Below are 25,856 nucleotides of genomic sequence, written 5' to 3' on the forward strand. Positions count from 1 at the left end.
GTGATCACTCAATGGGCAATCTGACATTCTATGCAGGCAGTTGCGTTCCGTCCTTGCCTTAGCCGTTTTGCGTGTAAATGATAGCTTAAGATTTCAAACTATATATTTATTTTTTGACAAAATGTACATAGAGCATATTTAGTATTTAAGTAAAACGGTGACTGTAGAAATTACACAATAGAGAACGTAGGCTGCACGTAATAGTATATCAGAAAACTACACTGCAGGTTCTAACAATTGGTAAAATTGTTCCTTTTGATAGTCTTATTGTTTTTGTGTGGACGTTTATTTCATATATAACCTTTTAGAATGTAGGCAAGCTTGGCTTCTCTTTGCGCATTTGGGAACGCCTTTGGTTCTAAGCGAGAGTGAGGTGAGGGGGGGGGGCGCCTTCATTGGTTTGACTTATTTCAGAACGGATTTTCTGGAGAGAAATTCTCACTACGCGAAGGACATGAATGACATTTTCATGGAGAATTGCATTTTTGGAGAGAAATTCAGGACAACACGTTGGTTCTGTCTTCTGAGAGTGCTGGTTCTGTCATCTGTGGCATGTCAATCCCGCATACCTCAGAAGACAAAGTGCAGTTGCAGACTCTCACATGAACACCTCTCATCGGAGACAACAGGGGAGGAGTTGATTCAAACTACTGTCGATATTATGAACCATGCTGCTGGACTCTCAATGCCGAAGGATTCCGGTCAAGACACAAATCAGGAGTGGTAGCAGGAAAGCCGACCTGTCGTACCCTAGACCGAATGAGAATATTCGCTCTCTCAAACGAATTCACTTCACCTTATGGAAGCAAGGGGCGCGATTGTGTTCATTTGCAATAAGCCAAGAGTATCCGAGCACTTTGCGGCGTGTTGAATTGATTTTTTAAGAAAGTATTTATCCTTTTCGGTGTTTTTCACCGCTTGCCTGTTGACTGGCATGGGAAAGGCAAACCTGGCACTGGACTCTGGATGACGGTGAGTTTTGTAACGGGGAGTAGGCACATATTTTCTGCAACAGACCAATCCGTCTACATTTGGACACCAGGCTGCGCATTATATCCGCACCACAGATCCCACCAGAGATACACAGGGGAGTTTGTAGAAAAAGAGAACGATGAACAAATGTGAATAATGAATGAAACGTGCAATCAGTGAAGTGCAACTAATTATTTCTCTTTCCTCTATTCTTTTTTTTTTAATTAAACGGGTTGGAGCCAATGTTTGTGTGCAAAACTGATATGATTCCTGAAGAGACTATTTGGTGCAGCGAAGCAAAGGATGAACTGGCGGTCAATTCATCGGTAGCATGCAAAATGGTGAAGGGGGAGAGATCAACTCGGCTGACTTCAACAACATTGCGAGAATCAATTATTTTTTTTCTTTATTCACAGTGGATTTAACAGCCAACATAATTCGGCGATTCTTCTTTGGAAATGTAATAACCTTTGTAAAGAATTTCGGATTCTACGGTCATCAACTGAAGAGGACGGATCCGAGGAACACCTATAAATAAGCATGACATAGGACTCTTTACCGCATGCGAGAAAAGTATTGATTAAAAAAACTAAAATCTACAAGTGGTGTGAGCTTTTCCCATTGTAATGTTATGAGATACGGTTACTAATTTATAATGTGGAAGAAGTAATACAAGAAGTAGTTTACTGTACTACGCGACTATAACACTTTGGGGAGGAACAAGGTAAGCTACTGAAGTGCGATCCAAACGAATGTCGTTCCCTTCCCCGGTGCTGAGCTGGTCGCTGTCCGCTGTGCTGGTGGTGCTGAAATTTGGATAATGCCTGGACTGCGACTGCAAGGCTGCCGCTCCTTTCACGTAAACGAAGACAACGGCCGCTTCGTGCTTCTTGCCCTCCTTATAATACTCTACCTGCTGTGTGGTGCTGCGGTGTTTTCTGCAGTAGAGAGGCCATCGGAGCTCCAAGCCCATGGCCGCTGGAACAAGGCACTTTTCAACTTCAGCGAGACATTCAACATCAGCCTGCAGGATCTGAACTCTCTCCTCCGGGACTACGAGGCTGCTATCGCCGCCGGCATTCGAGTTGATTCTTTAAGACCAAGATGGGATTTTACAGGAGCTTTTTACTTTGTTGGAACAGTGGTATCAACTATAGGTGAGTTACAATCTTCAGACACCATGCTTGATCAATAATTCCCGTTTGAGCTACTTTCAGGTCATTTGCTTATTCACCAAGATGGTGGATTTTGAATACCTTAGTTTAAATAACTATGTATAGATGGTAAAACAAAACTGAATGACAAACTGATCTGACTCAACAGATCTGTCAGGGTTATGGTATTTAAGCATGCACTGAATGTTGTGTTGATGAACATCAGGTTTTACAAACGAATGAATCCTACAGCGTCCTTCCTTCCAACTTTGTCTCTAAACTCCTATAAATAAAAATAAAAAACGAATGATTTTTTGGTAGGCTACCTTATGAAAAGCAATGCAGTTATGTCCTTGGGACTTCTCAAGCTCCCTTCAAGAGATGACCTCTCCAAATTTAGAAGGATATTCAGATTTCAACAGGGTGGCCTCAGTGAGCTGACATCAGTGGGAATTAAATTAAATCCCAAGGGGACCATTGAGTGGATGGACCTAAATCATTACAGCACAGCTGAGGCATCCACTTCTCTCAGCTTCATCAGCAGCCCCATCAGCACAATCCACCTCCATCAGCCTCCATCTGCCTCCATCAGCTCCATCCACCTCCCTCAGCTCCATCCACCTCCCTCAGCACCATCCACCTCCCTCACCTCCCTAACCCCCATCAGCTCCATCAGCACCTCCCTCACCTCCCTAACCCCCATCAGCTCCATCCACCTCCCTTACCTCCATCCACCTCCCTCAGCTCCATCAGCACCATCCACCTCCCTCAACTCCATCAGCACCATCCACCTCCATCAGCCTCCATCAGCCTCCATCAGCTCCATCCACCTCCCTCAGCTCCATCCACCTCCCTCAGCACCATCCACCTCCCTCACCTCCCTCACCTCCCTAACCCCCATCAGCTCCATCAGCACCTCCCTCACCTCCCTAACCCCCATCAGCTCCATCCACCTCCCTTACCTCCATCCACCTCCCTCAGCTCCATCAGCACCATCCACCTCCCTCACCTCCATCCACTTCCCTCACCTCCCTCCATCCACTTCCCTTAGCTCCATCAGCACCATCCACCTCCATCAGCACCTCCCTCAGCTCCATCCACCTCCATCAGCACCTCCCTCAGCTCCATCCACCTCCCTCAGCACGTCCCTTCTGTCCACTGGAATTGTCTTCTGCTGTCTGCTCACCCTGATTTGAATGCCCCTCGAGGCTGCATCTGAGAGATGAGGGAACCACTAAAGCACACAGGCTTCCCCCAGAACCCATCTACAATGAGGTGGTTCCCCCAGAACCCATCTACACTGAGGTGGTTCCCCCAGAACTGTCTACCCTGAGGTGGTTCCCCCAGAACTGTCTACCCTGAGGTGGTTCCCCCAGAACTGTCTACACTGAGGTGGTTCCCCCAGAACTGTCTACACTGAGGTGGTTCCTTGCTTGTATGGAAGCGGAGGGAGGCTTTAGCTTCTCCGTGTTACTGTTTCAATCAAGGAGAGATGTGCTGAAGCCTGAGGAATGTGTTCTCCCACACCTCTTATGTTTTCTATCCTTTCCATGCAGAGTGTTAAACTGCCAAAAGAAACAAGACAGTCTGCTACCAGATCTCAGTTAACCCTAACCCTAACCCTAACCCTAGATGTTTACGTCCCTCACTGGCTTTTTACGACTGAAAACATGATCAGCACGAGCCATTTCCTGTTGCTGTGTCATGTCCCTGGCATTGCCGCTTGTTTGGCAGGAGTTCTCTGGTTAATCTGGCAGCCCGTGGCGTGGGCCTGGGTTTCGCCGTCTCCTGTGGCCTATCATGCCTGCGGAGCTGCCACAGCGTTCCTGGTCCTGGAACAGCATCGTTATTCATTCCCCCGGTCTTCTCGCGTAGCATTTGCAGTTCTTGTGCAATAGGTCACAAAAGAGCAAGCAGTCCCTACAGCTCCAACCCACTAACCTTCTACCCAGAAACGGGTAACAGTGGCTGGGGTCATCCCAGCACACCCCTGCCCTATCGGCAGTACTGATGTGGTCTCTTTGCATTTCCATCCACAGACTGCAATTTCTCCCTCGCGTGAACTGATGACTGATTTGAAGGAGTACCAGGCGGAGAGGGCTATTTAACAGGGAGAGGTGAAATGAGGGAGAACAAGGAGAGCTGTCTGTTAATCTGTCTCACACACAGGCAGCCTCCTCGGAAACACACAATCTCTGCTTCTTCTCAGAGGGTTTTGCATGTTCTTTTGTGTGCCCACATAAGAAAAGGTTTTTTATTGCAGATGAAATTTACTGTAGACTTACCTCACAGATACACACACCACAGAGACACTCACTCACACACACACACTCACTCACACACACACACACTCACTCACACACACACACACACACACACACACACACACACACACACACACACACACACACACACACACACACACACACAAACACACACACACACACACGCACAAACACACACACACACACAAACACACACACAGAGGCACAGCTGACAGGAACCCAGTGGAGTCGTAAAACTGACATACGATGCTTGTGTTCGTATTTAAAAAAAGGACAAAGGGGTCGATAAGAAGACAAAGGGCAGAATTATAGTGAATGAGAGAACCCTAGTTGAGTAAGAGATGGGGCATGAGTCACATCATGAGGGGCAGAGGGGCAGGAGTGACATCATGAGGGGCAGAGGGGCAGGAGTGACATCATGAGGGGCAGGAGTCACATCATGAGGGGCAGGAATCACATCATGAGGGGCAGGAGTGACATCATGAGGGGCAGGAGTCACATCATGAGGGGCAGGAATCACATCATGAGGGGCAGGAGTCACATCATGAGGGGCAGGAGTCACATCATAAGGGGCAGAGGGGCAGGAGTCACATCATGAGGGGCAGAGGGGCAGAGTCAGTCTCTGGAGGTGTTGATTCTATTCAGTGCTGGTGGACTGACAAGTGTGCACACACCCTGCACTGTGTGTGTGTGTGTGTGTGTGTGTATATATATAAATGTATATTTATGTGTGTGTGTGAGTGAGGGTGCATGGCTATGCCAGCTAGTCTGGACATGTGTCAGTTGGGCCACTGCATATGGCTGTCAGGGCGGGGGAGGTTACTAGGTACCTGTGCCTTTGTGCGTCATGTACGTTTTTGAGTATGGATGTGAGGATGTGTGTGTGTGTGTTTTGGTGTGTGTCCTCTCTGTGACTAAGCTGATGGAGGATGTGAGTGTGTGTGTGTGTGTGTGTGTGTGTGTGTGTGTGTGTGTGTCTTTCTGTGTATTTGTGTGTGTGTGTGTGCGTGTGTGTTTGTACGTGTGTGTGTGTGTGTGCGTGTGTGGGTGTGTGTGTGTGTGGGTGTGTGTTTGTCTGTGGTGGTGGCTGAGACTAGGGAGGCTTCGTCAGTGGTCCATATGTCACCCTGCAGCAAAACTGCCTTCATCCACAACTTTTTCAAAGAGAGTGACACCTTTACAGTCTGCAGCAGTTAAACCGAGCCTCATAACCTCTTAAGGCAGCCGAGCCTCACAGCCTCTTAAAGCAGCCTTAGTTCAGTCTGTACTAGAACACAACATCATCCAGGTCAGATGGATGCTTTTGCCTCTCACGGTGACTTTCTTGTGAGACTGCAGTATTCCACTCTCAGCTTTGGGAGATTGTTCTGAGCTTATTCCAAGGCTTCTATAGTTCAACTCATAAAATAAGGTGCTGGTGATTCTGAGGTTATGAGTTCTCATTCACATTTACCTTGGCAGAATTCTGATGAAATATCCATACCGGTGCACCGCGAGCAGCACTGGTAGAAAGCCTTTTAATGTGCTTCCTGTGTGAAGCGGTGTGTGTTGTGAGTGATCGATTGGGCTTATACTTACTCATGATGCGATTATGAGTGTGCATAGCCCTGGTATGTAAATCGTCTCCTGTTGTTCTTGCGCTATGGGGTTTGATTCAAGCTGACGGGCCATAAAATATGTATTTACGGCTGCTGGTGGCTTTGAACCAAATGTCTGCTGAATCAACATGTGAACCTTTGTTCTTCCTGTTTTGATTTTTTTTATATGTAAAACCACTGACTTGTTTGTCTTGTGTCCTGGGTGGGTAGTGTAGAGAATGCCACTGAAAGGAGGCGCAGACTCTGAAAGGAGACGCAGACACTGAAAGCAGGCGCAGACACTGAAAGGAGACGCAGACACTGAAAGCAGGGGCAGACTCTGAAAGGAGACGCAGACACTGAAAGCAGGCGCAGACTCTGAAAGGAGGCGCAGACACTGAAAGGAGACGCAGACACTGAAAGCAGGCGCAGACTCTGAAAGGAGACGCAGACACTGAAAGCCGTGTGCAGTCACAATCCCATCTCTGGGAATGGTGCTTCCAGTCCAATGGCGTTGCACCAGCCTCCCCCTATCAGTCATGACGGAGGACGTGAGACTGTCAGACTGGGAAACATCATTAATGTCCCGAGGCTAATTACTGAGACTGCAAGGCAACAACATGTCTATTAATAGGCACACTGCTTGAGACATACTGTACACTCTGGAGTTTGGGCCCTACTTTATTTGGATGCCCCACCAAAGACAATACATCTGCGGGTATTCTGTTCACTGGAAGGGATGGAAATAGGCCTGTATTTTGGCAGGGCAGGGTCGAGAGTTAGGGCTAGGGTCGAGGTCGAGGGCTATGGCGAGGGCGAGGGTGAGGGCTATGGCGAGGGCTATGGCGAGGGCTATGGCGAGGGCTATGGCGAGGGCTATGGCGAGGTCGAGGTCGAGGGCTATGGCGAGGGCTATGGCGAGGGCTATGGCGAGGGCTATGGCGAGGGCTATGGCGAGGGCTATGGCGAGGGCGAGGGCTATGGCGAGGGCTATGGCGAGGTCGAGGTCGAGGGCTATGGCGAGGGCTATGGCGAGGGCGAGGGCGAGGGTGAGGGCGATGGCGAGGGCGAGGGCGAAGGCGAGGGCGAGGGCTAGGGCTATGGAGAGGGAGAGGGTGAGGGTGAGGGCGAGGGGAGGGTTGAGTGCTAGGGTGAGACAACAGGACACTGAAGTAAACAAGAGGGTGAGGGAGAGGGTGAGGGTGAGGGCTAGGGTGAGGGCTAGGCTGAGACAACAGGACACTGAAGTAAGCAAGAGGGGACAGTGCAGCACTCTCCACTGAAACACACACACACACATACACACACACACACACAGCGCAGCACTCTCACCCAAACAGAGCTCTTATACCTGCACTCTTCACAGGCATCCAGAGGCACAAGCTGAAACGATGGCACTCTGACAGACCACACATACTCTCTCTTTCACACACACAGACACACACACACACACACACACACACACACACACACACACACACACACACACACACACACACACACACACACACACATGTTGTTCCATAGAAAGCTTTCTAAATTGTACAATGATCACATTTTCTTTTGCAGACCTTTTTCCTATCCTTTAAAAAAAAGCGGTTCCCAAAATAAGAGTTCCTTCATCCATACGGCAGGCAAGTGTGTTTGAGAGAGTGTGTGTGTGTGTGTGTGTGTGTGTGAGTGTGTATTTGAGAGATAAGGACTGAGGACTAAGGCCTGCCCTAACCCCCCCCCCCCGCTCTGTATTTCAGCACGCTGCTTGTCCTGTTGCAGTCCCAGAGCCACAACGTCGCATCTTATCTCCCTGGGAGCCCTGTGCCCTATCTCCTGCCCCCCGTGTCCACAGATGCCCAGGGCTTTGTCCCTCGCTCACTCCCCCATCACCCCACCCTCTGGCGCTGTGTACAGAATGCCTGCGGTCATCCTTGCAGTCTGTCCAGCGTGCCTTGCAGTCTGTCCACGTGTTTTATGGCTCCTGCCCGCCGTCCCCGGCACAATCAGACAAATAGAGGGGGAGGCTGGCTGCGCCCGCCCCCACGCCGCCTGGCTCACAGCGCTTTGACATTGTGACAGGGGAGGATAAATGATCAGGGACATCCATCGCTGTGTCCTGTCACAGTGTGGTTGTCACACACAAACACACACACACACACACACACACACTGTCACAGTGTGGGCTCTGTGAAGGGTAGAAGCCCGTCTCAGTAAGCCTTCGTCCCAAAATTTAGTTCAGCTGTAAAATATACCTTAGAGAAAGCGCTGCGGAGAAAGAGCCGCTCGTGGCTGTGCACAGCCGGCTCCATCAGGAGTCCATAAAGCGGAAAGGCCAATGACTGTGAAAAGGCTCTAACTCAGCCGGCGGCCGAGAAAATCCTCTGCCTCCAAACGACTCCTAGATTTGACACGGCTCCGTATTTACCTCGTTCAGAATTAATGACAGCTTTCTCTCTCTCTCTCTCTCTCTCTCTCTCTCTGTCTGTCTGACTCCCAGAGGGATACCGTTTTGTGGGCTTTGCAGTGAATTGCTGTGAAATATGGAAAGACACTCGGGCAGTTCTCTCTCTAAGCCCCCACGCTCCAGCATGACACACACACACACACACCACACACCACACAGCACTCACACACACACACACACACACACACACACACACACACACACAGGGCAGTTCTCTCTCTATGCCCCCATGCTCCAGCATGAGAAGGGTGGGAGACAACCAGGTGGAACAGGATGGTCTTTGAAACAAACGTCCTACCACAGGCAAGATTTCACAGGCTTTGAAACACACGTCCTACAGGAAGCAGGATTTCACAGGCTTTGAAACACATCCTACCATAGGCAGGATTGCACAGGCTTTGACACACACATCTTACCACAGGCAGCATTTCACAGGCTTTGACACACACATCTTACCACAGGCAGGATCTCACAGGCTCATGCCTTTAGGCCTTGGCTGGCGGGAGCCAGATCTCCTGGCTGTATGCACCTGATTAGCCGGCGCTCCGGCTAGCATAGCCGCTACAAACGCAAACTTGTTCCCTGTTCTCCGACGGAGCTTTAGAAACTAAGTTATACGAGACAGGGATCAAACTGACTCTCGGGTCGAAACTGCTTGTGGAACCCATTTCATCATTGCCTGATGTAGTGTGATGTAGGACCCAGATGTAGGACCTGTAGTCGTGTATTTCATTTGGTTGTGAATGTAATCCTCATTCCATTGACTGATTTTATCCCGTGTCTCTGTCTTACCTTGTCATTCTCACACACTACTCCTTCCTCTCCTTATGCTCTTCATTGTTCATCTGTCATATATGCAGTACATGCAGTAGATTCTACATGCAACAGGAACTATAGGTGGAAGGTGGAACTATGGGCTATAAGCCTATCAGTATTCATTATTTTTCTTCTTATTTAATTCAGCCAAACTGTAAGGAGATAAATGCTGCTGTGTGTGATGGTCCAGAGTGCCGAGCTGTGTGTGTGTGTACAGGTCCAGAGTGCCGAGGTGTGTGTGTGTTTGTGTTTGCGTGTGCGTGTGTGAGTGCGTGTGCAGGTCCAGAGTGCCGAGGTGTGTGTGTGTTTTTTTGTGTGTGTGTGTGTGCGTGTAAGTGTGAGTGTGTGTGAGTGTGTGCGTGTACGTGTGAGTGTGAGTGTGTGTGTGCGTGTGCGAGTGCGAGTGCGAGTGCGAGTATGTGTGTGTGTATGTGTGTGTGTATGTGTGTGTGTGTTTGTGTGTGTGTGTGCATGTGCGTGTGCGAGTGTGTGAGTGTGCGTGAGTGTGTGTGAGTGTGTGTGTGAGTGCGTGTGCGTGTGCGTGTGTAGGTCCTGAACAAGCCTGGGAGGGCTGGTTTGTAACGATGTTTTTGTTACGGACAGCAGGTACAGGGCTACATGTATACTCAAGATTCTATCTCTGTAGCCACCACAGTCAAAACTCACTCTGTCTTTCTCTCTCTCTCTCTCTCTCTCTCTCTCTCTCTCTCACACACACACACACACACACACACACTTCCCCCTGTCCCTTCCCCCAGCCTTTCTCTCTATTTTATAGTAGCCGCTTGGTCATGGCGGTGTGAGCAGAACCCTGTGATTGGATCATGCATCATTGTCCTCTCTCCTTTTCCTCTCCCCTTCTCTCCCTCCTTTTACTCTCCCCTTCTCTCCCTCCTTTTACTCTCCCCTTCTCTCCCTCCGTTTCTCTCCTTTTCCTCTCTCCTTCTCCTCCCGTTCCTCTCCCTCGGCTTGGACACTCTATCCGTCCCGCTAAAGCAGAGGGATGGATTTGAACCTGCAGTTCCCTCCGCCTGCCTGCGAGACTTATTCCCTCTCCTTCACTCTCATTTCATTTTAATCCATCACACTGCCTTCTGTGCGCTGACCCCTTTAATGAAAACACAGCACATTACCATTCATGGAATCATAACACGTGCATTGGACATCATTTGATGAGGACGATTGAATGAATGAATGAATGAATGAATAAATGAATAAATGAATGATTGAATGAATGATTGAATGAATGAATGAATGAATGAATGAATGAATGAATGAATGAATGAATGAATGATTGAATGAATAAATGAATGAATGAATGAAGGAATGAGGCTGCTGAGACCCATGCTGAAGTGATGATTTGTTTAGGGTGCGGAGGCAGAGTGGGAAGCTCTAAGGCAGATATACACAGTGCTTGAGGAAGGGGAAGACTTGAATTTGAAACCAAATAGCTCAGTCTTTGTAATGTGCAAAGCAAAACATATGCAGGTGTACAGTGTACTACAGTATGAGGATGGACTTTGGTTTGAATGAATAAGATGCTTTATTTAGGCAAGTTTCTTCCCTGGACAGAAAAGATAGCTAAGGATTCTGTTACTAAACATGTAGTTACTGGGGCGAGGCTAATAGCTTGAAGCTAAACTGTAATGTTGAATCCCTGATATGAGATGAAGGTCATTAGTAGTCAGTTGCAGTAATACATCGGAAAAGGGATTTTCATGACCAAGTTTTACTGGGATTTTCTTTGAAATATCCACATGCATTAACAGTATATCTTTAAACTGGATGCTTATGCTCATGTGCCGTTAAGTCTGAGCATAGCTGGTGACACGTACAGGAAGTGTTTCTGGTCCCTGAAGCAAAAGGGGGATCCATAATATGTAGTCAAAGCCTCTTTAAAGCAAGCTCAGATAATTCGACCTTCGCCAACTGAAGGCGTTATATGAGAATAATACTTCACTGCGAATGAGCTCTGAAGTGTGGTTCTTAAGTCAGCACAGGGCTCTGTGTATAGCAGTGGTCTCTAGCTGCTCCTTCCAAGAAGTATGAAGCTCCCAGATGGATTTAATGACAGCCGTGACTCCAGCGCCACCTTTTACAATTCTGCTCAATAAAACCTCAGGAGGGAGGAGTGGGGGAGGAGGGGAGGACGTCTGTCCCTGGTGCTCAGTGTGCTGTGTGTAGGTGTGCTGTGTTTTAAGCTGGTCATTGATAGCCAGGGAGGCTTACTCAACAGCACTGAATAATTCCATGTGTGTTTAATCTGTCCATTCTTAGAGAACGTCAATAAGACACAGCAGAGGGGTCAGAGGTCAGGACGTCTTATTGATTAATGAAGGAAATCAGGCTGATGAGACGATTGCAGAGGATCCCACAGCAAGAGCAAAAGACAATGAAAGGAACCTGCTGGAGGTCCCAAAAGTGTTTAATTAATCCTGACGAGACCCGCAAGAGCCATGGAACGTGATGGGCATTGACAGAGGAACTCTGAGCGTGATGGGCATTGACAGAGGAACTCTGATCGTGATGGGCATTGACAGAGGAACTCTGAGCATTGACAGAGGAACTCTGAGCATTGACAGAGGAACTCTGATCGTGATGGGCATTGACAGAGGAACTCTGAGCATCATGGGCATTGACACAGGAACTCTGATTACGGTAGCACACACACACACACGCTATAGAGAGCACAGGCACACACACACTATGGAGTTACATTTCTTACTCTGCATAGAGGAACTATTTCTTTGTCTGCTTGGAGGATAGAAGAGTCTAGAGTTCATTCTGAGGATCAGGCTCCAGGCCGGTGTCGGTGTGTCCGTGTCCCATCCCCTCTGTGTCCGTGTCCCATCCCCTCTGTGTCCGTGTCCCATCTCCTCTGTGGATCAGGCCAGTGTCCCATCCCCTTTGTGGATCAGGCGCCAGGCCGGAGCCAGTGTCACATCCCCTCTCCCCACCTGTTTACACATCTCCTAGGCTGCTCTGTTAAACCGTGGACTTGTAAATGTCAGAGTTAAAAATGGAACGGGGCGCTGGAGAGAAAGGTGAAGAGTGAGTATGGCAGAGTGAAAGTGAGAGAGCGAGTGAGAGAGAGTTCAGTGGGTTGCAAGATGTCACTGGAGCTGATGCAGGGGAGCTGATGCAGCACGAGGCAGGCCTCCACTAGAACCCCACACACCACACCCCCCAGATGCCTCCACTACAACCCCACACACCACACCCCCCAGATGCCTCCACTAGACCCCCACACACCACACCCCCCAGATGCCTCCACTAGACCCCCACACACCACACCCCCCAGATGCCTCCACTAGACCCCCACACACCACACCCCCCAGATGCCTCCACTATACCCCCACACACCACCCCCCCCAGATGCCTCCACTAGACCCCCACACACCACACCCCCCAGATGCCTCCACTAGACCCCCACACACCACACCTCCCAGATGTCACAGACTGCCCAGGAGGCTTCCTGTGGCCAGACCTGCCCTGGGGCAAACTGATCATCTTCTGCTCACACACAGACACACACACACACACACACACACACACACACACACACACACACACACACACACACACTCACACCCTTGCGCACGCACACAGACACAGACACACACACATACACACACAGACACACACACACAAACACACACACACAGACACACATACAGACACACACACACATACACACAGAGAGACACACACACACACACACACACAGACACACACACACACACACACACACACAGACACACACATACACACACACAGACACACACACACACACACCCTCTCTCTCTCGGTGAGAAAGCGTTCTGCTACACTCCACGCCCAGCCTATAGCTGCCTTAATTAGAAATGATGACTGTGTTCAGAGAGGGAGAGGGAGAGCCAGGGAAAGTCACAAAGGCTACAGATCGCTGCAATCATTATTAAATTAAGGTCCCAGGCCTCATGCTCCTGGGAACAGGTGTCATTTAAATAAGCAATGCCAAACATTTTAAAGTGCCTCTACTAGCGGAGACAGAAGAGGTCCCATTGGCAAAAATAGAATATTTTTTTATTGTTATTATTAAGTCAAATTGGTTTCTTCAATATGCCTATGGGTTTGCTTGAAATAATTGACTTGGCTATCATTCCCATTTGTGACAGTTTTGACAATTACGATGTTTCATGATATATCATCTTGTTGCTTGACGTTGCTCATTTGTAAATGTTATTTCCTGTTGACAATGATTGCTCAGAGAAATAATGCCGGTTATGCATATGTAGGCAAAATAAAGATGATGTAGTGGCTGAAGAGGTCTTTCCACTGATACTGGAGTGTGTATGTAAGTCATGGGCTGATACTGGAGTGTGTATGGAAGTCATGGGCTGATACTGGAGTGTGTGTGTAAGTCATGGGCTGATACTGGAGTGTGTGTGTAAGTCATAGGCTGATACTGGAGTGTATACGGAAGTCATGGGCTGATACTGGAGTGTGTATGGAAGTCGTGGGCTATCAGAGTGAGAGAGAAAGCGACCCAAGAAAGGAGCTACTTCAAATGTTCCACAGTCGATAGTGGTGTCTACAGTTTTGTGACAGGCAAACCAGCAGATCAAAAAGTTTGATTTTGTGTCATGATAGTTGACATATTTATGGTGCATGGGGTATTGGAGGGCTGGATAAGAGATGGGGTATTGTAGGGGGGGATAAGAGATGCGATGTTGTTCTATAGTATCAAAGCAAGGGAGAATGTTGCAGTAAGTGGGAAGTTCATAAAATTGTGACGACAATTACACCATGGACTTCTAGTGGTAGTATCTTGTGTTGTTGTTCCACTGGAAATGAGATGAGCATCTGCGCACTGTTTGTGCCCAGGAATCGTAGCATGAAGCTGTCAAGAAGCCCATTGCAGCATTTCAGATCTATTTGCGGTGTATTACAACAAGTACTGTAAAGAGTGTTGTCTATTACAACATGTAAAGAGTACTTTCAGTGTTTTAATTCACTGTATTCTGAGCCACACAGTACTGTTGCTTGGTGACAGCATTTGCTGAAGTTGTGGCAGCACCTGTCACTTTGGAGTGAAGTGTTTTGGAGGATGCAGCGCATGTGCACTTAAGCTTAATGCATGTATTCAGGTGTGTGTCTGTGAAGCACACTGTGCGAAGAGGAAGTGGACAGGGTATCGACACAAATATGAAATGGTTTTAAAAACACTGTAAGCCAGTAGACAAAGTAGCGCAGCAATTAAGGGCTCCCTTAATTAGGGGTGTTGTCCTTAATTAGGGGTGTGTTGTCCTTAATTAGGTGTGGTGTCCTTAATTAGGGGTGTGTTGTCCTTAATTAGGTGTGGTGTCCTTAATTAGGGGTGTGTTGTCCTTAATTAGGGGTGTGTTGTCCTTAATTAGGGGTGTGGTGTCCTTTCCTTTAACATCCAATGAGCCCTAGTATAATGTCTATTTAAAAAGCAACCACATCAAATGTGAGGCCGTGAGAGGAGACGGAGGAGACAGACAGAGCTCCTGGAGGAGACAGACGGAGCTCCTGGTGGAGTTCTTCCCGTAATGGGGGGTGGCTGGAACTATATAATCTAATGAGAAGTGACAGGGCAAAGTGCCCAGGTCCCTCTTCAGAGACTGCAGTGCGTGCTTTGTGTGTCTGTCTGTGTAGGTGTGCGTGTGTGTCTCTTTGCGTGTGCGTGTATATGTGTGTGTGTGAGTGAGTGTGTGTGAGAGTGCGAAAAAGATAGAGAGAGAGAGAGAGAGAGAGAGAGTGAGAGAGAGAGAGAGAGAGAGGTTCTCTTCTCGCAACTATCAGCAACTTGGCTGCACCTCTGCATAGATTTCTTTCAGGCCCTTAAGGGCCATAAATCATAGAATCGCGTTGTGATAAAAGACCCTTTAACTTCAGAACTGATAGCCTGGGGGGTTTAGCTGCGACGTTTTCAAGACCTGTCAGCATATTTGCCTTTTATTAACAAAACTTTTCACCCCTTTTTGCCCAAAGATCCGAGGGACCGGAATACTGCGTCTTCTCCCTGCTGACTATTTTTGGCATGCTACTCCGCTAATGGTACTTTGCAGATTTCGTGGGATTGCAAAAATACCGATTGCGTGCTTTAGGCGCCCTGGCGAATCTTCCTTCAGAGGCTTCTGTGTCCTGGAGGGTGGTGAACGTGTCTGTGGCACTGCTTTACTGAAGGGAGGGTGGTGAACGTGTCTGTGGCACTGCTTTGGTGACGGGAGGGTGGTGAACGTGTCTGTGGCACTGCTTTACTGAAGGGAGGGTGGTGAACGTGTCTGTGGCACTGCTTTGGTGACGGGAGGGTGGTGAACGTGTCTGTGGCACTGCTTTACTGAAGGGAGGGTGGTGAACGTGTCTGCGGCACTGCTTTAGTGATGGGTTTCTCCGCCCCCACATTACGGAGAGGGTTCTGATTGATTGTCCTTGCTCTTCCTCTCACCCATGGCTTGGAGTGAAGAATTTGCCTTTGCCTACTTTTTCTCTTCCTCCTCCTCCTTTCCCCTTTCCAATGAGATGATCCCTCAAATTCCCCCAGGTGGGATTTAGCTTTGAGTCACTCTTGTTTGGGAACAGCACCACGAAGCCTACAGCTGCATGTCAGTGGACATTTACCCCCTGCCTCGTATCTGCCTTATTTACCCCCTGCCTCATATCTGCCTTATTCACCCCCTGCCTCATATCTGCCTTATTTACCCCCTGCCTCATATCTGCCTTATTTACCCCCTGCCTCATATCTGCCTTATTCACCCCCTGCCTCATATCTGCCTTATTATTCTGTGCTGCTGTGATCTGATAGGCCATGCCTGAGTTCTGATAGGCCATGCCTGAGTTCTGATTGGCCATGCCGGAGTTCTGATAGGCCATGCCTGAGTTCTGATAGGCCATGTCTGAGTTCTGATAGGCCATGCCTGAGTTCTGATAGGCCTGTTGGTCCACATCAGAGGCTCTTGCGCTGCTTTAAGTGCCTTTATTGAAGCTCAAAAACAGGTTTCCCTTCAGGGCAGCTGTGTTTGCATTGTTCAACTGCATGCTGTTTAAACACACCCGGTGTATACACTGGCAAAGGTGTGTGTGTGTGTGTGTGTGTGTGTGTATACACTGGCACATGTAGAGACATGACTCATTGGGCTTTGGAGTGGGTTTACCTGAGACTTGTGTCTGATGAGGCTTATTTGGGAGAGTTTGACACTTAGGGCCTGATTTACTAACAGGATTGCGCCCATTTTCTGGCGTAACATAGCGGTCGTAACGAAAAACGGTATTTACTAAGCTGGCGCAGCGCATATTAACGCTTTGAGGGTGTGTACCTGCAAACAGGTGGGATGGTTCGGAAACGTGGGTGGTAACGTAGGCGTGTAGCGCTATTTAATGGGAGGAGTGCGCCTAATGATGAATTGCGTGGTATTTACTAAACTGCCCGGCGATCGCACATCTCTGATTTGCAGGCCAATTCTCCGCCTCATAAAAGCACGTCTTAACCAAGCGCATTTCCACTGAGTCTGAAAACGTTGATATGGCAGCAGCAAGGCAAAGACATAGACAGAGACATCGAACAGAAATATTTGTTTCAACTCGTATAATTCATATATTCATATATATGAAATTAAACTTTCCGAACGTAATTGGAGAAATTGATCGCACCCACATGCAAACAGTCCCACCTTCAATCCGCGAACACGTTTACCGAAACAGAAAGCACACATATTCAATGAATGTCCAGGTCATATGTGATGCCAACATGACCATTACTTACGTGGAAGTGGTCTGTCCATGACAGTTTTATCTTTCGTAATAGTGCCATTTATCCATGATTGAGCAACGGTGATTTTGGAGAGGCCTGTCTACTTGGTAAATGTATTTGTTTCAGTGGGGATATATTGTAGTGAACCCATGTCCCTTGTAGAACGTATTAATCTCGCCATGTACACATATATATTGTTATAATAGACAGTTTATGCATTAATGCCACCAATAGCATATTATTTATAATCGTGTTCTTTTAAACATCTCGCTGTAGATGATGGCGGGCAAAACAACAATATAACCCATTGAATCAGGTTCAGTGATTGAGCGAACGTGAACCAATATATCTATCTCGCTATCTATTCGCTATCTATTCGCTGAACCTTAATTTTTTCTTCCTCGAATCTCCATGGTGGCAGTAACTTGCTGGCAAGTTCTCCAGTCTTTTAACGGTGCGCTAAATAATGATTGCCCAGCGCGTATCTGGCTTGATAAATATCACGGAAAATGCGGGGAATCACCGTGCGTTAATGTGCGCCTGGCAAAGATGCGTTCGCAAATCAATCTTAGTAAATCAGGCTCTTTAAAGGGCGGAGTAAGCACAGTTTGCCCAGCGCAGATCTGGCTTGATAAATACCAAGTAAAATGCGCAAAAACACAGTGCGTTAATTTGCGAACGCAGATTAAGAAGCGCTCGCATATTAGTAAATCAGGCCCTTAGTGTATAGTTCACCTTTAGCCGTGGGTTTGTACATCAAAGGCACAAGGAAAGACCCGAGGACCAAACTGGGACGACCCTGTGAGATTAGCCTACGAAGCAAATGCAGACGCTGTATTTACACAGCTGGGCGCGGCTGATGCAGAGGCTTACAAACAGCTTTGTCATTGACAGAATAATTTCACAGCAAACAAGCTTTGTGTAGTTTGCACATTGATCATTGAGATGTACTGTTTTGTGTAGTTTGCACATTGATCATTGAGATGTACTGTTTTGTGTAGTTTGCACATTGATCATTGAGATGTACTGTTTTGTGTAGTTTGCACATTGATCATTGAGATGTACTGTTTTGTGTAGTTTGCACATTGATCATTGAGATGTACTGTTTTGTGTAGTTTGCACATTGATCATTGAGATGTAGCGTTTCCCCCTTTTTGTGAGTGGTGGCTTATGTTTCAGAAGCAGACGGATGCTATATTGGAGAACATTTTCTCCTGGGGAATTGCTCTTGGGGAAAACATTGTTATTAGACCCACTCAATGTTCAATCAGTGCTATATTACATTTTAAAAAAATATTGTAAAAGGTACAGTATATAAAGGGAATGTATATTCACTCAATACGGTAAAGCTCTGCTTTATCTGAGCCATACAATGACCTTCAGTCTCTATCCCAGGGGACATATAACAATGGATCCCAATTACTCCGTATGTAGCCACGACTGCAACATGAAACTAGGAACAGTGAAATGATAGAAAAGAAAAATAAATGAATGTTCATGGGGTCCTGGAGGCAAGGCTTATTCTTGACAAAAAAAATCAATACTTTGAATGGCAATGGCATGGACCATTACCAGTTGCAGCAGGGTCTGCTTGTGTGTGTGTGTGTATGTGTGTGTGGCATAAACCATTACCACTTGCAGCAGGGTCTTTGCAGATAGCGAATTGAATGCCAACAGACAATAGGAATCATTAGACAGACACATGGCTGTAGGATTTAATAACTGCTGGAGAGGGAATAACATACAGAGGCGAGTGTACAATACAATACACCTGTCTGTCCACATCAAGCCATTTGTCTGCTTTCATACTAGACGTAATTGTATGGATTTGTATTGCATACCCACTGAACTACTACAATATACAGTCTGTATGGATTTGTGTTGCAAACACACTACATACTGCAATATACAGGCCTGTATGGATTTGTGTTGCGTACCCTCTGAACTACTACAATATAAAGGCCTGTATGGATTTGTACTGTCATGCTCTCGCTCAGAGACCATGTGAGAATCTCTCTCAGTGAGAATCAGGGAGTGCTTTTGTGAAACCCCAGCAGCAATCAAGTGCTGTTAGTCCCCCCTTCCCTCTCCGTTTCCCGCAGGCCTTTGCTTCCCACTCTAACCTTCTCTCATCTCACCTCACCTCACCTTCTCTCACCTCACCTCACCGTTTCTCATCTCACGAGAGAGAGAGAGAGAGCAGGAGGGATAGAGAGCGAGAGAGAGGGAGGGAGAGAGAGAGAGAGGGAGAGAGAGAGAGACAGAGTGAATGGGGAGGAAGGGACAGAGAGAGAGGGAGAGAGAGAGGGAGACAGAGAGGGAGAGAGAGAGGGGGAGAGAGAGTGAGACAGAGAGAGAAAAAAGAGCTGTACAATTTTGGCAACATTTAAAAATGAGCGACCCCCACGGACTCCACTACCAAGCACTGAAATGTCAAGAGATGAATATAGGGAAGAGCCCCCTTACCCAAGTTACCACTGAGGCTCAGGACAATGACTCAGTAGCCAGGAAAATTAGACCCAACCAAATTACAATCACTGAAAGAGAGAATTATATTACCTATTGGAAAGAAGCAACCAAAACAAATTACAATGTTATTTGGTCCTAAAACGTGAAAAGTCAACAGCTACTAACCTTTACCTACAGTAAAAGACACAAAACTCAGGGAAACCTTGACAATGTACAGACTCAGTGAGCACCACCTCACCATCGAAAGAGGTAGACACAGGCAGACCTGGCTGCCCAGAGAGGAAAGGCTGTGCTCACAATGCAGTCTGGGGGCCGTGGAGACAGAGGTACACTTCCGCACGGAATGCCCCAAATATGAGACCATTAGAAAAGGTTAATTTGATAGGTTAAATCTGGTCATCCCAGGCTTTCAAACTCTCACAGGCGAGGCAAAATTGCAATACATACTTGGGGAAGACAAGGATTTGGCCAATCTAGCTGCTGGATATGTAGCAGCCTGCCATAACCTGATGGACAGCCAGTAAGGCCACAGAATGTCAAACTAACTGTATGTTTGCTGTTATTTTTTTTGGAATGTCCTTTTGTTGATTATTTATTATTTTGAATCAACTCTGTTCATTTGATTTTGTCCTTCTGTATGTGTATGCAATATGTATGTGTTGAATCAGCTTTGGCAATAGTGTTAAAAAACATTCATGCTAATAAAGCTCTTTGAATTGAATTGAATTGAGAGAGAGACAGAGAGAGAAAGAGAGGGAGAGAGTGAAGGGAGAGGGAGAGAGAGAGAGGGAGAGAGTAAAGGAGACAGAGGGAGAGAGAGAGATAGAGAGAGAGAGAGAGAGAGAGAGAGAGGGAGACTGGTTGGTTGTTTCCCTCAGGCCAATGCTCCCCTGTCTCACCTTCTCTCACCTCACGAGTTTGTCTCGTCTCATGCATGCCTTGTTTTTCTGTGCCACCCTGATGCCTTTTGTTACACTTCCAAAAGTCAATTATGTGCGCGAGACAACAGCACACATCTGATTAGCATGCTAATCACGTCGAGTCCTGCAGTGTTGACACACGTGCAGCTTCATGCCGAGGTCGAGTGAAGGATAAACGAAGACGAACCCATGACAACGCAAATGAGAGTCAGGATTAGTACAGATCGTGTGACATTGCACATGTGCTCAGGCACAGCTGGCAGACATTAAAGTGTTTGAGGATGTGCCAAGGCACTGCGTGTGAACTGTGTGTGTGTGTGTGTGTGTGTGTGTGTGTGTGTGTGTGTGTGTGTGTGTGTGTGTGTGTGTGTGTGTATGTGTGTGTATGTGTGTGTGAATTACAGCTAGAGAGGCCTCAGTGCTTTTAGGGCAGTGACAGTGGATAGGAGGACATTAAGAAGCAGTGTATTCCTTTTCAGGAAACTGTTGAAAGTGCCAACCATGTTTTTTGCTTACAGTTTTTGTACAACTGCTGACACTAGGTCTGCACACACAAAATGCAAAACACCACAAATCTCCTGCAAAATGAAAAGCTGCATTCAAAACTTTTTTTTTTTCTCTTTACAAAATTTTACTTTTCAATAAATGGTAAACACAACTATTGATATGGTTAGACTTTGTCACTAAGTAACTACACACCAAACACCAACACCAACAAACACTAAAACGCGCTAAACACGCTGCTAAAGCCTTTGCAAATACAGTGTTGCAGTACACGCCATAGAGCAATCTGACAAAAGCTGGGTACAATATATGGAAGCATACATATACAGTACCAGTCATTTGACCAGTTTTCTAAAATACTGCAGACTAAAGCGTGACAGATACACAGTGTACCTTTTGTATTTTCATTGCTAGAACGTACAAAAGACGAAATAGTTGGCTGATAAAAAAATTCATTACAGTGAACTGAAATATATGTATTAAACACATAAATGCTAGACCAATTCACTAGTTCACCCATGGGAATGTGTGATCTAGAGCGCTACCGATAAGCCTGTGTGGCTTGTGATCTGGCCGTGGTACTGGGACGCCTGTAGAGGAGTTTGTTTGTGAGCGATGTAAGAAGTATTTGGGTAAAAAAAAAACAGCAGACATGCATTACACATGGACATAACGCACACATGTGTACAGTGAATACACACAGCAGACATGCATTACGCATGGACATAACGCACACATGTGTACAGTGAAAACAACAGCAGACATGCATTACGCATGGACATAACGCACACATGTGTACAGTGAATACACACAGCAGACATGCATTACTCATGGAGAGTAAGGAAGGTTTACATCTCCTAGAAGGTGGAAGTGGGCTTCAAACATCCATCAAACATCTCTGTGGGCTCCTCAATGACTAGGTTGAGAATAAAAATGGTGCAGTGGGTTGTTACAATAACACAGATGCTTTACAGAATAATGCATTACCAATCCAGCATTTAAAGAGTTCATATGGAAACACCACACTAGGCTTTAGTAGGCTATGGAAGAAGTATTTGGGTACAACAAAAACCTGACCCATTTTACACGATACAGAGACTGTGTGACTGGACCCAGCCTCCTATTTAGCCACAGCAACACATCCACATCTGTTGAACTGGTATATGTCTGTTGAACTGGTATATGTCTGTTGTGTGTTTAAGGGCAGTGCCTTGAAAAGGCATGCAAATGTTCAATATCTGATCCATGTGTCAGAAAGTGAACTATCAAAGGCTGAGGGGGATTGGTGGGGGATTTTTCTGTTTCAGTGAGAAATAGTTTGACAAGTAAACATTTTGTGTGTAAGCAGTTAAAAAAAAATGTAGTTTTGTGTCTGGGTGTGATGAGTTAGCTTCACAGTGTATGTGTATGGTCGTGTGTGTGTGTGTGTGTGTGTGTGTGTGTGTGTGTGTGTGTTTGTTTGTAAGGTTATGTGTGTGTGTATGGTTATGTGTGTGTAAGGTTATGTTAATGCGTGTGTGTGCCTGTGTGTGTATGTTGTATTGTACATTCAGTGCTTGTTTGCTCATACTGTATGTGCATTGTGTGACTGTATGAACAACCACAGGGGTGGAAAGGTATAATGTGCTAGTTTGCGCGTGTGTGTGTGTGTAAGAGCGAGCCCCCATACCTGTGTGTGTGCGCACATATGTGTGTGTGTGTGTGTGTGCATGTACTGCTATGGGCAGATGGCGAGCGCGAGGCCACGGGCCGGGTACTCCTCTGCCACTCGACGTCCTGCGTGCGCTCATGCTGCAGCCCCTCCATGCCAGTCAGTGACTAATGCTTTCCTGCTCGTCAGAGGAGCCCAGTCAGAGGAGCGCTGCGCCCTGACCATCCCCACTCCCACTCTCCCCGGGTGGCCATGGAGCTCGCAGTCCTCAGGGGCGCCGGGATGGATGAGAAAGCTTTTTACGGGCACAAACTGCTTTGCTCAAATGTCTCTCTCTCTCTCTCTCTCTGTCTCTCTGTGTGTGTGTGGGTTTGTTTTCTTTTTCCCTTTTTTAATTTTCTTGAAGTTTTAGAAGTGTGTGTGTTTGTTTGCTTATGTGTGTGTGTGTGTTTGCTTATGTGTGTGTGTGTGTGTTTGTTTGTTTGTGTGTTTGTGTGTGTGTGTATGTGTGTGTGGGTGCTACTGCATGGTGCTGTTCACTTTGGGTGTTCTTGAGTGTCTGCTGGTGGGGAAGTGGTGCTTGTGCTATTTTCAGTAAGGCACTATGAGGCAGATAACACACACACACTCACACTCACACACACACACACACACACACACACACACAGATACACACACACACTCACACACACACACACACACAGACACAGACACACACACTCAAACACACAGACACACACACACACACCCTGTCCCTGCTACTCCTTGTGGGTCACGGTACCTGAATACCATTAAAACTTAATGCCTCTCGCGCTGAACTCTAGCCACTCAGTCTGACATCACCCATGAAGGCCATGAAACTCTTCCACGCTCATGTGGACTCACATGCCTCTCAATCATGGACATAACGCACACATGTGTACAGTGACTACACACAGCAGACAAGCATTATGTATAGAGATCACGCTCACATGTGTTCAGTGAATACACACAGCAGACATGCAATACTCATGGAGATAACGCACACATGTGTACAGTGAATACACACAGCAGACATGCAATAGGCATGGAGATAACGCACACATGTGTACAGTGAATACACACAGCAGACATGCAATAGGCATGGAGATAACGCACACATGTGTACAGTGAATACACACAGCAGACGTGCATTACACAAGGAGATTACACGCATGAGTGTTAGCATTACTGCCAATGGTTAGGAGCTGAAGGAATGCCTATAGATCATGATGGGAGCTGCATGAGTGCATATACTGTATATCATGATGGGAGCTGCAGGAGTGCCTATAGATCATGATGGGAGCTGCATGAGTGCATATACTGTATATCATGATGGGAGCTGCAGGAGTGCCTATATATCATGATGGGAGCTGCAGGAATGCATATATATCATGATGGAACAGTGACAATAAGATGAAGAACTGAATAATACGAATTCTGAGTAGTTTGACCGGGTTTCTCATGGGTCTGACAGGGGCAGTTCTGCAGTGGGTCTGATAGGGGCGGTTCTGCAGTGCTGTAATTTATCATCGGGCTAAGATTGAGAGAGCATGTTGCTGAATCAGCATTTACCATACACCGTGAGGAGAGGCAGACAGACAGAGAGAGAGAGACTATATATATATATATATATATACACACACACACACAGAGGGAGAGTTATCCAACAGGTCAGAATACCGGGGTCATTCTTTCTCATTCTGTCACACACACACACACACACACACACACACACACACACACACACACAGACAGACACACACACACACACACACACACACAACACAGAAAGACACACACACACACACACACTCCTCTGTCACACACACCTCTCTCTCCTTATGCTATTTCACTGAGTTTCTCTCTTCCTTCTCACTCCTTTTCTCTCCTGTGGACACACACACACGCACACACACACACATACACACACACACACCACACACACAAACCACACACACACAAGATATGTGAGTTGAATGACTAAAAAGCCAAGTGTTGTTTTCTTTGTCTGTTTCTTTCCACTCCCTCCTCAGTCTGTGTTTCTGTGTGGTATTTATAGCTGGTAGTGTAACATTCTCCCCAGGCTACCTCACACACACACACACACACACACACACACACACACACACACACACACACACACACACACACACACACACACACACACCCCTCTGACTGCGGAGCCACGGGTCGCTCCAGGTCGATGGAAATGCAGTTGTGATCGCAGCTTTGATAAGACTCCCCCTTTATGCTTTCTGCCAGACAATTATTCACTCGGTGCATGAAATAAAAATAACGCACCATGATCGAGTCCACTCCTGTCACAGGTGGTTAAAATAGATCTGATAGGTCCTCTGTATGTCAGGTGCATTGAGCTCCCACTGTTTCTCCCAGATCCAAGAAAAGGCTGCTGTGTTACAGAAACTGAGAGTTTCCCCCAAAGACGGTGGGACTGATTCCAGAGAGCTAAATATGCTGATGCTGTTGGCGGTTTCTAAAGCATTTGTTTATCTTCATGAATACCTTTATTGCCCCTTGCCTATCCCCCAGCCCCCCCCCCCCCCCCCCCCCCCCGCCCAACCTTCCCCGAGGCCATTCTGTCTTTTGAACTCTGATTATTTTTGCATGCAGTCAAGCAGGAAGATAAACGGCGGGGGCGTAGCCGTTTTCACTGAGATGCGGCTCATAAAAGCGCTCTTATCGGCCATTTACCTGAAAGAGAGTGGAGGACCGGCGGAGAGAGGGGAGCATTAAGGTGCCGTCGGAGAGCCCCGGTGTGTCCAGGCTCATGCCACGCCATCGATACATAATTACCACGCTTTCTCAGCTCAGTGAAAGTGTATTGACCCAGGATAGCATAATCAATCAATTACACAGAGCCCCAAAGAACAATGTTCCAGTAAAGCCATCTCCTCCTTACAGAGTTACACAGATCCATTTGACAGTGTTTGTGTTGTGCCCTGCGTAGGGGACACAAACAGTAGGCTCGTGACACTAATACAGTCTGAAGTGAATTTATGATTCTGGTTTGAATCATTGCCTGAGGCGGCTCTTAGTGCTGTGGTCCCAGTTCCCATTCTATTCTCTGTGTGTATATGGGCACTTCTTACCACTCGTAACTATATGAATAATTGTATAGTTATATAGCGGATGTAGAATAATCCTCTGATTTACTTGATTATTTATTCATTCAAAAGGAATACACTTACTTCACTGACGTCACCTCATATACTGTATAAAAACTCATTTTCTCACTGCTCGCCTGCTTGTGAA

The 25,856-nt window shown here is 47.0% G+C and overlaps 1 protein-coding gene across 1 annotated transcript in view; it reads left to right on the plus strand.

The window, feature by feature from the left end:
- Positions 1-1,792: 1,792 nt before the first annotated feature.
- The window catches only part of kcnk12 (potassium channel, subfamily K, member 12), a gene marked incomplete at both ends in the record, with an annotated part of 39,523 nt that continues 15,459 nt past the window's right edge, over positions 1,793-25,856 (plus strand). Inside the window, one exon of the mRNA XM_080848589.1 lies at positions 1,793-2,129. Within this exon, the coding sequence (XP_080704715.1) occupies positions 1,793-2,129 (337 nt within the window). The remainder of the gene's footprint in view (positions 2,130-25,856) is intronic.

This window comes from Sprattus sprattus (assembly GCF_963457725.1).
Source record: "Sprattus sprattus genome assembly, chromosome: 12".
In the NCBI taxonomy this organism is placed as follows: domain Eukaryota; kingdom Metazoa; phylum Chordata; class Actinopteri; order Clupeiformes; family Clupeidae; genus Sprattus; species Sprattus sprattus.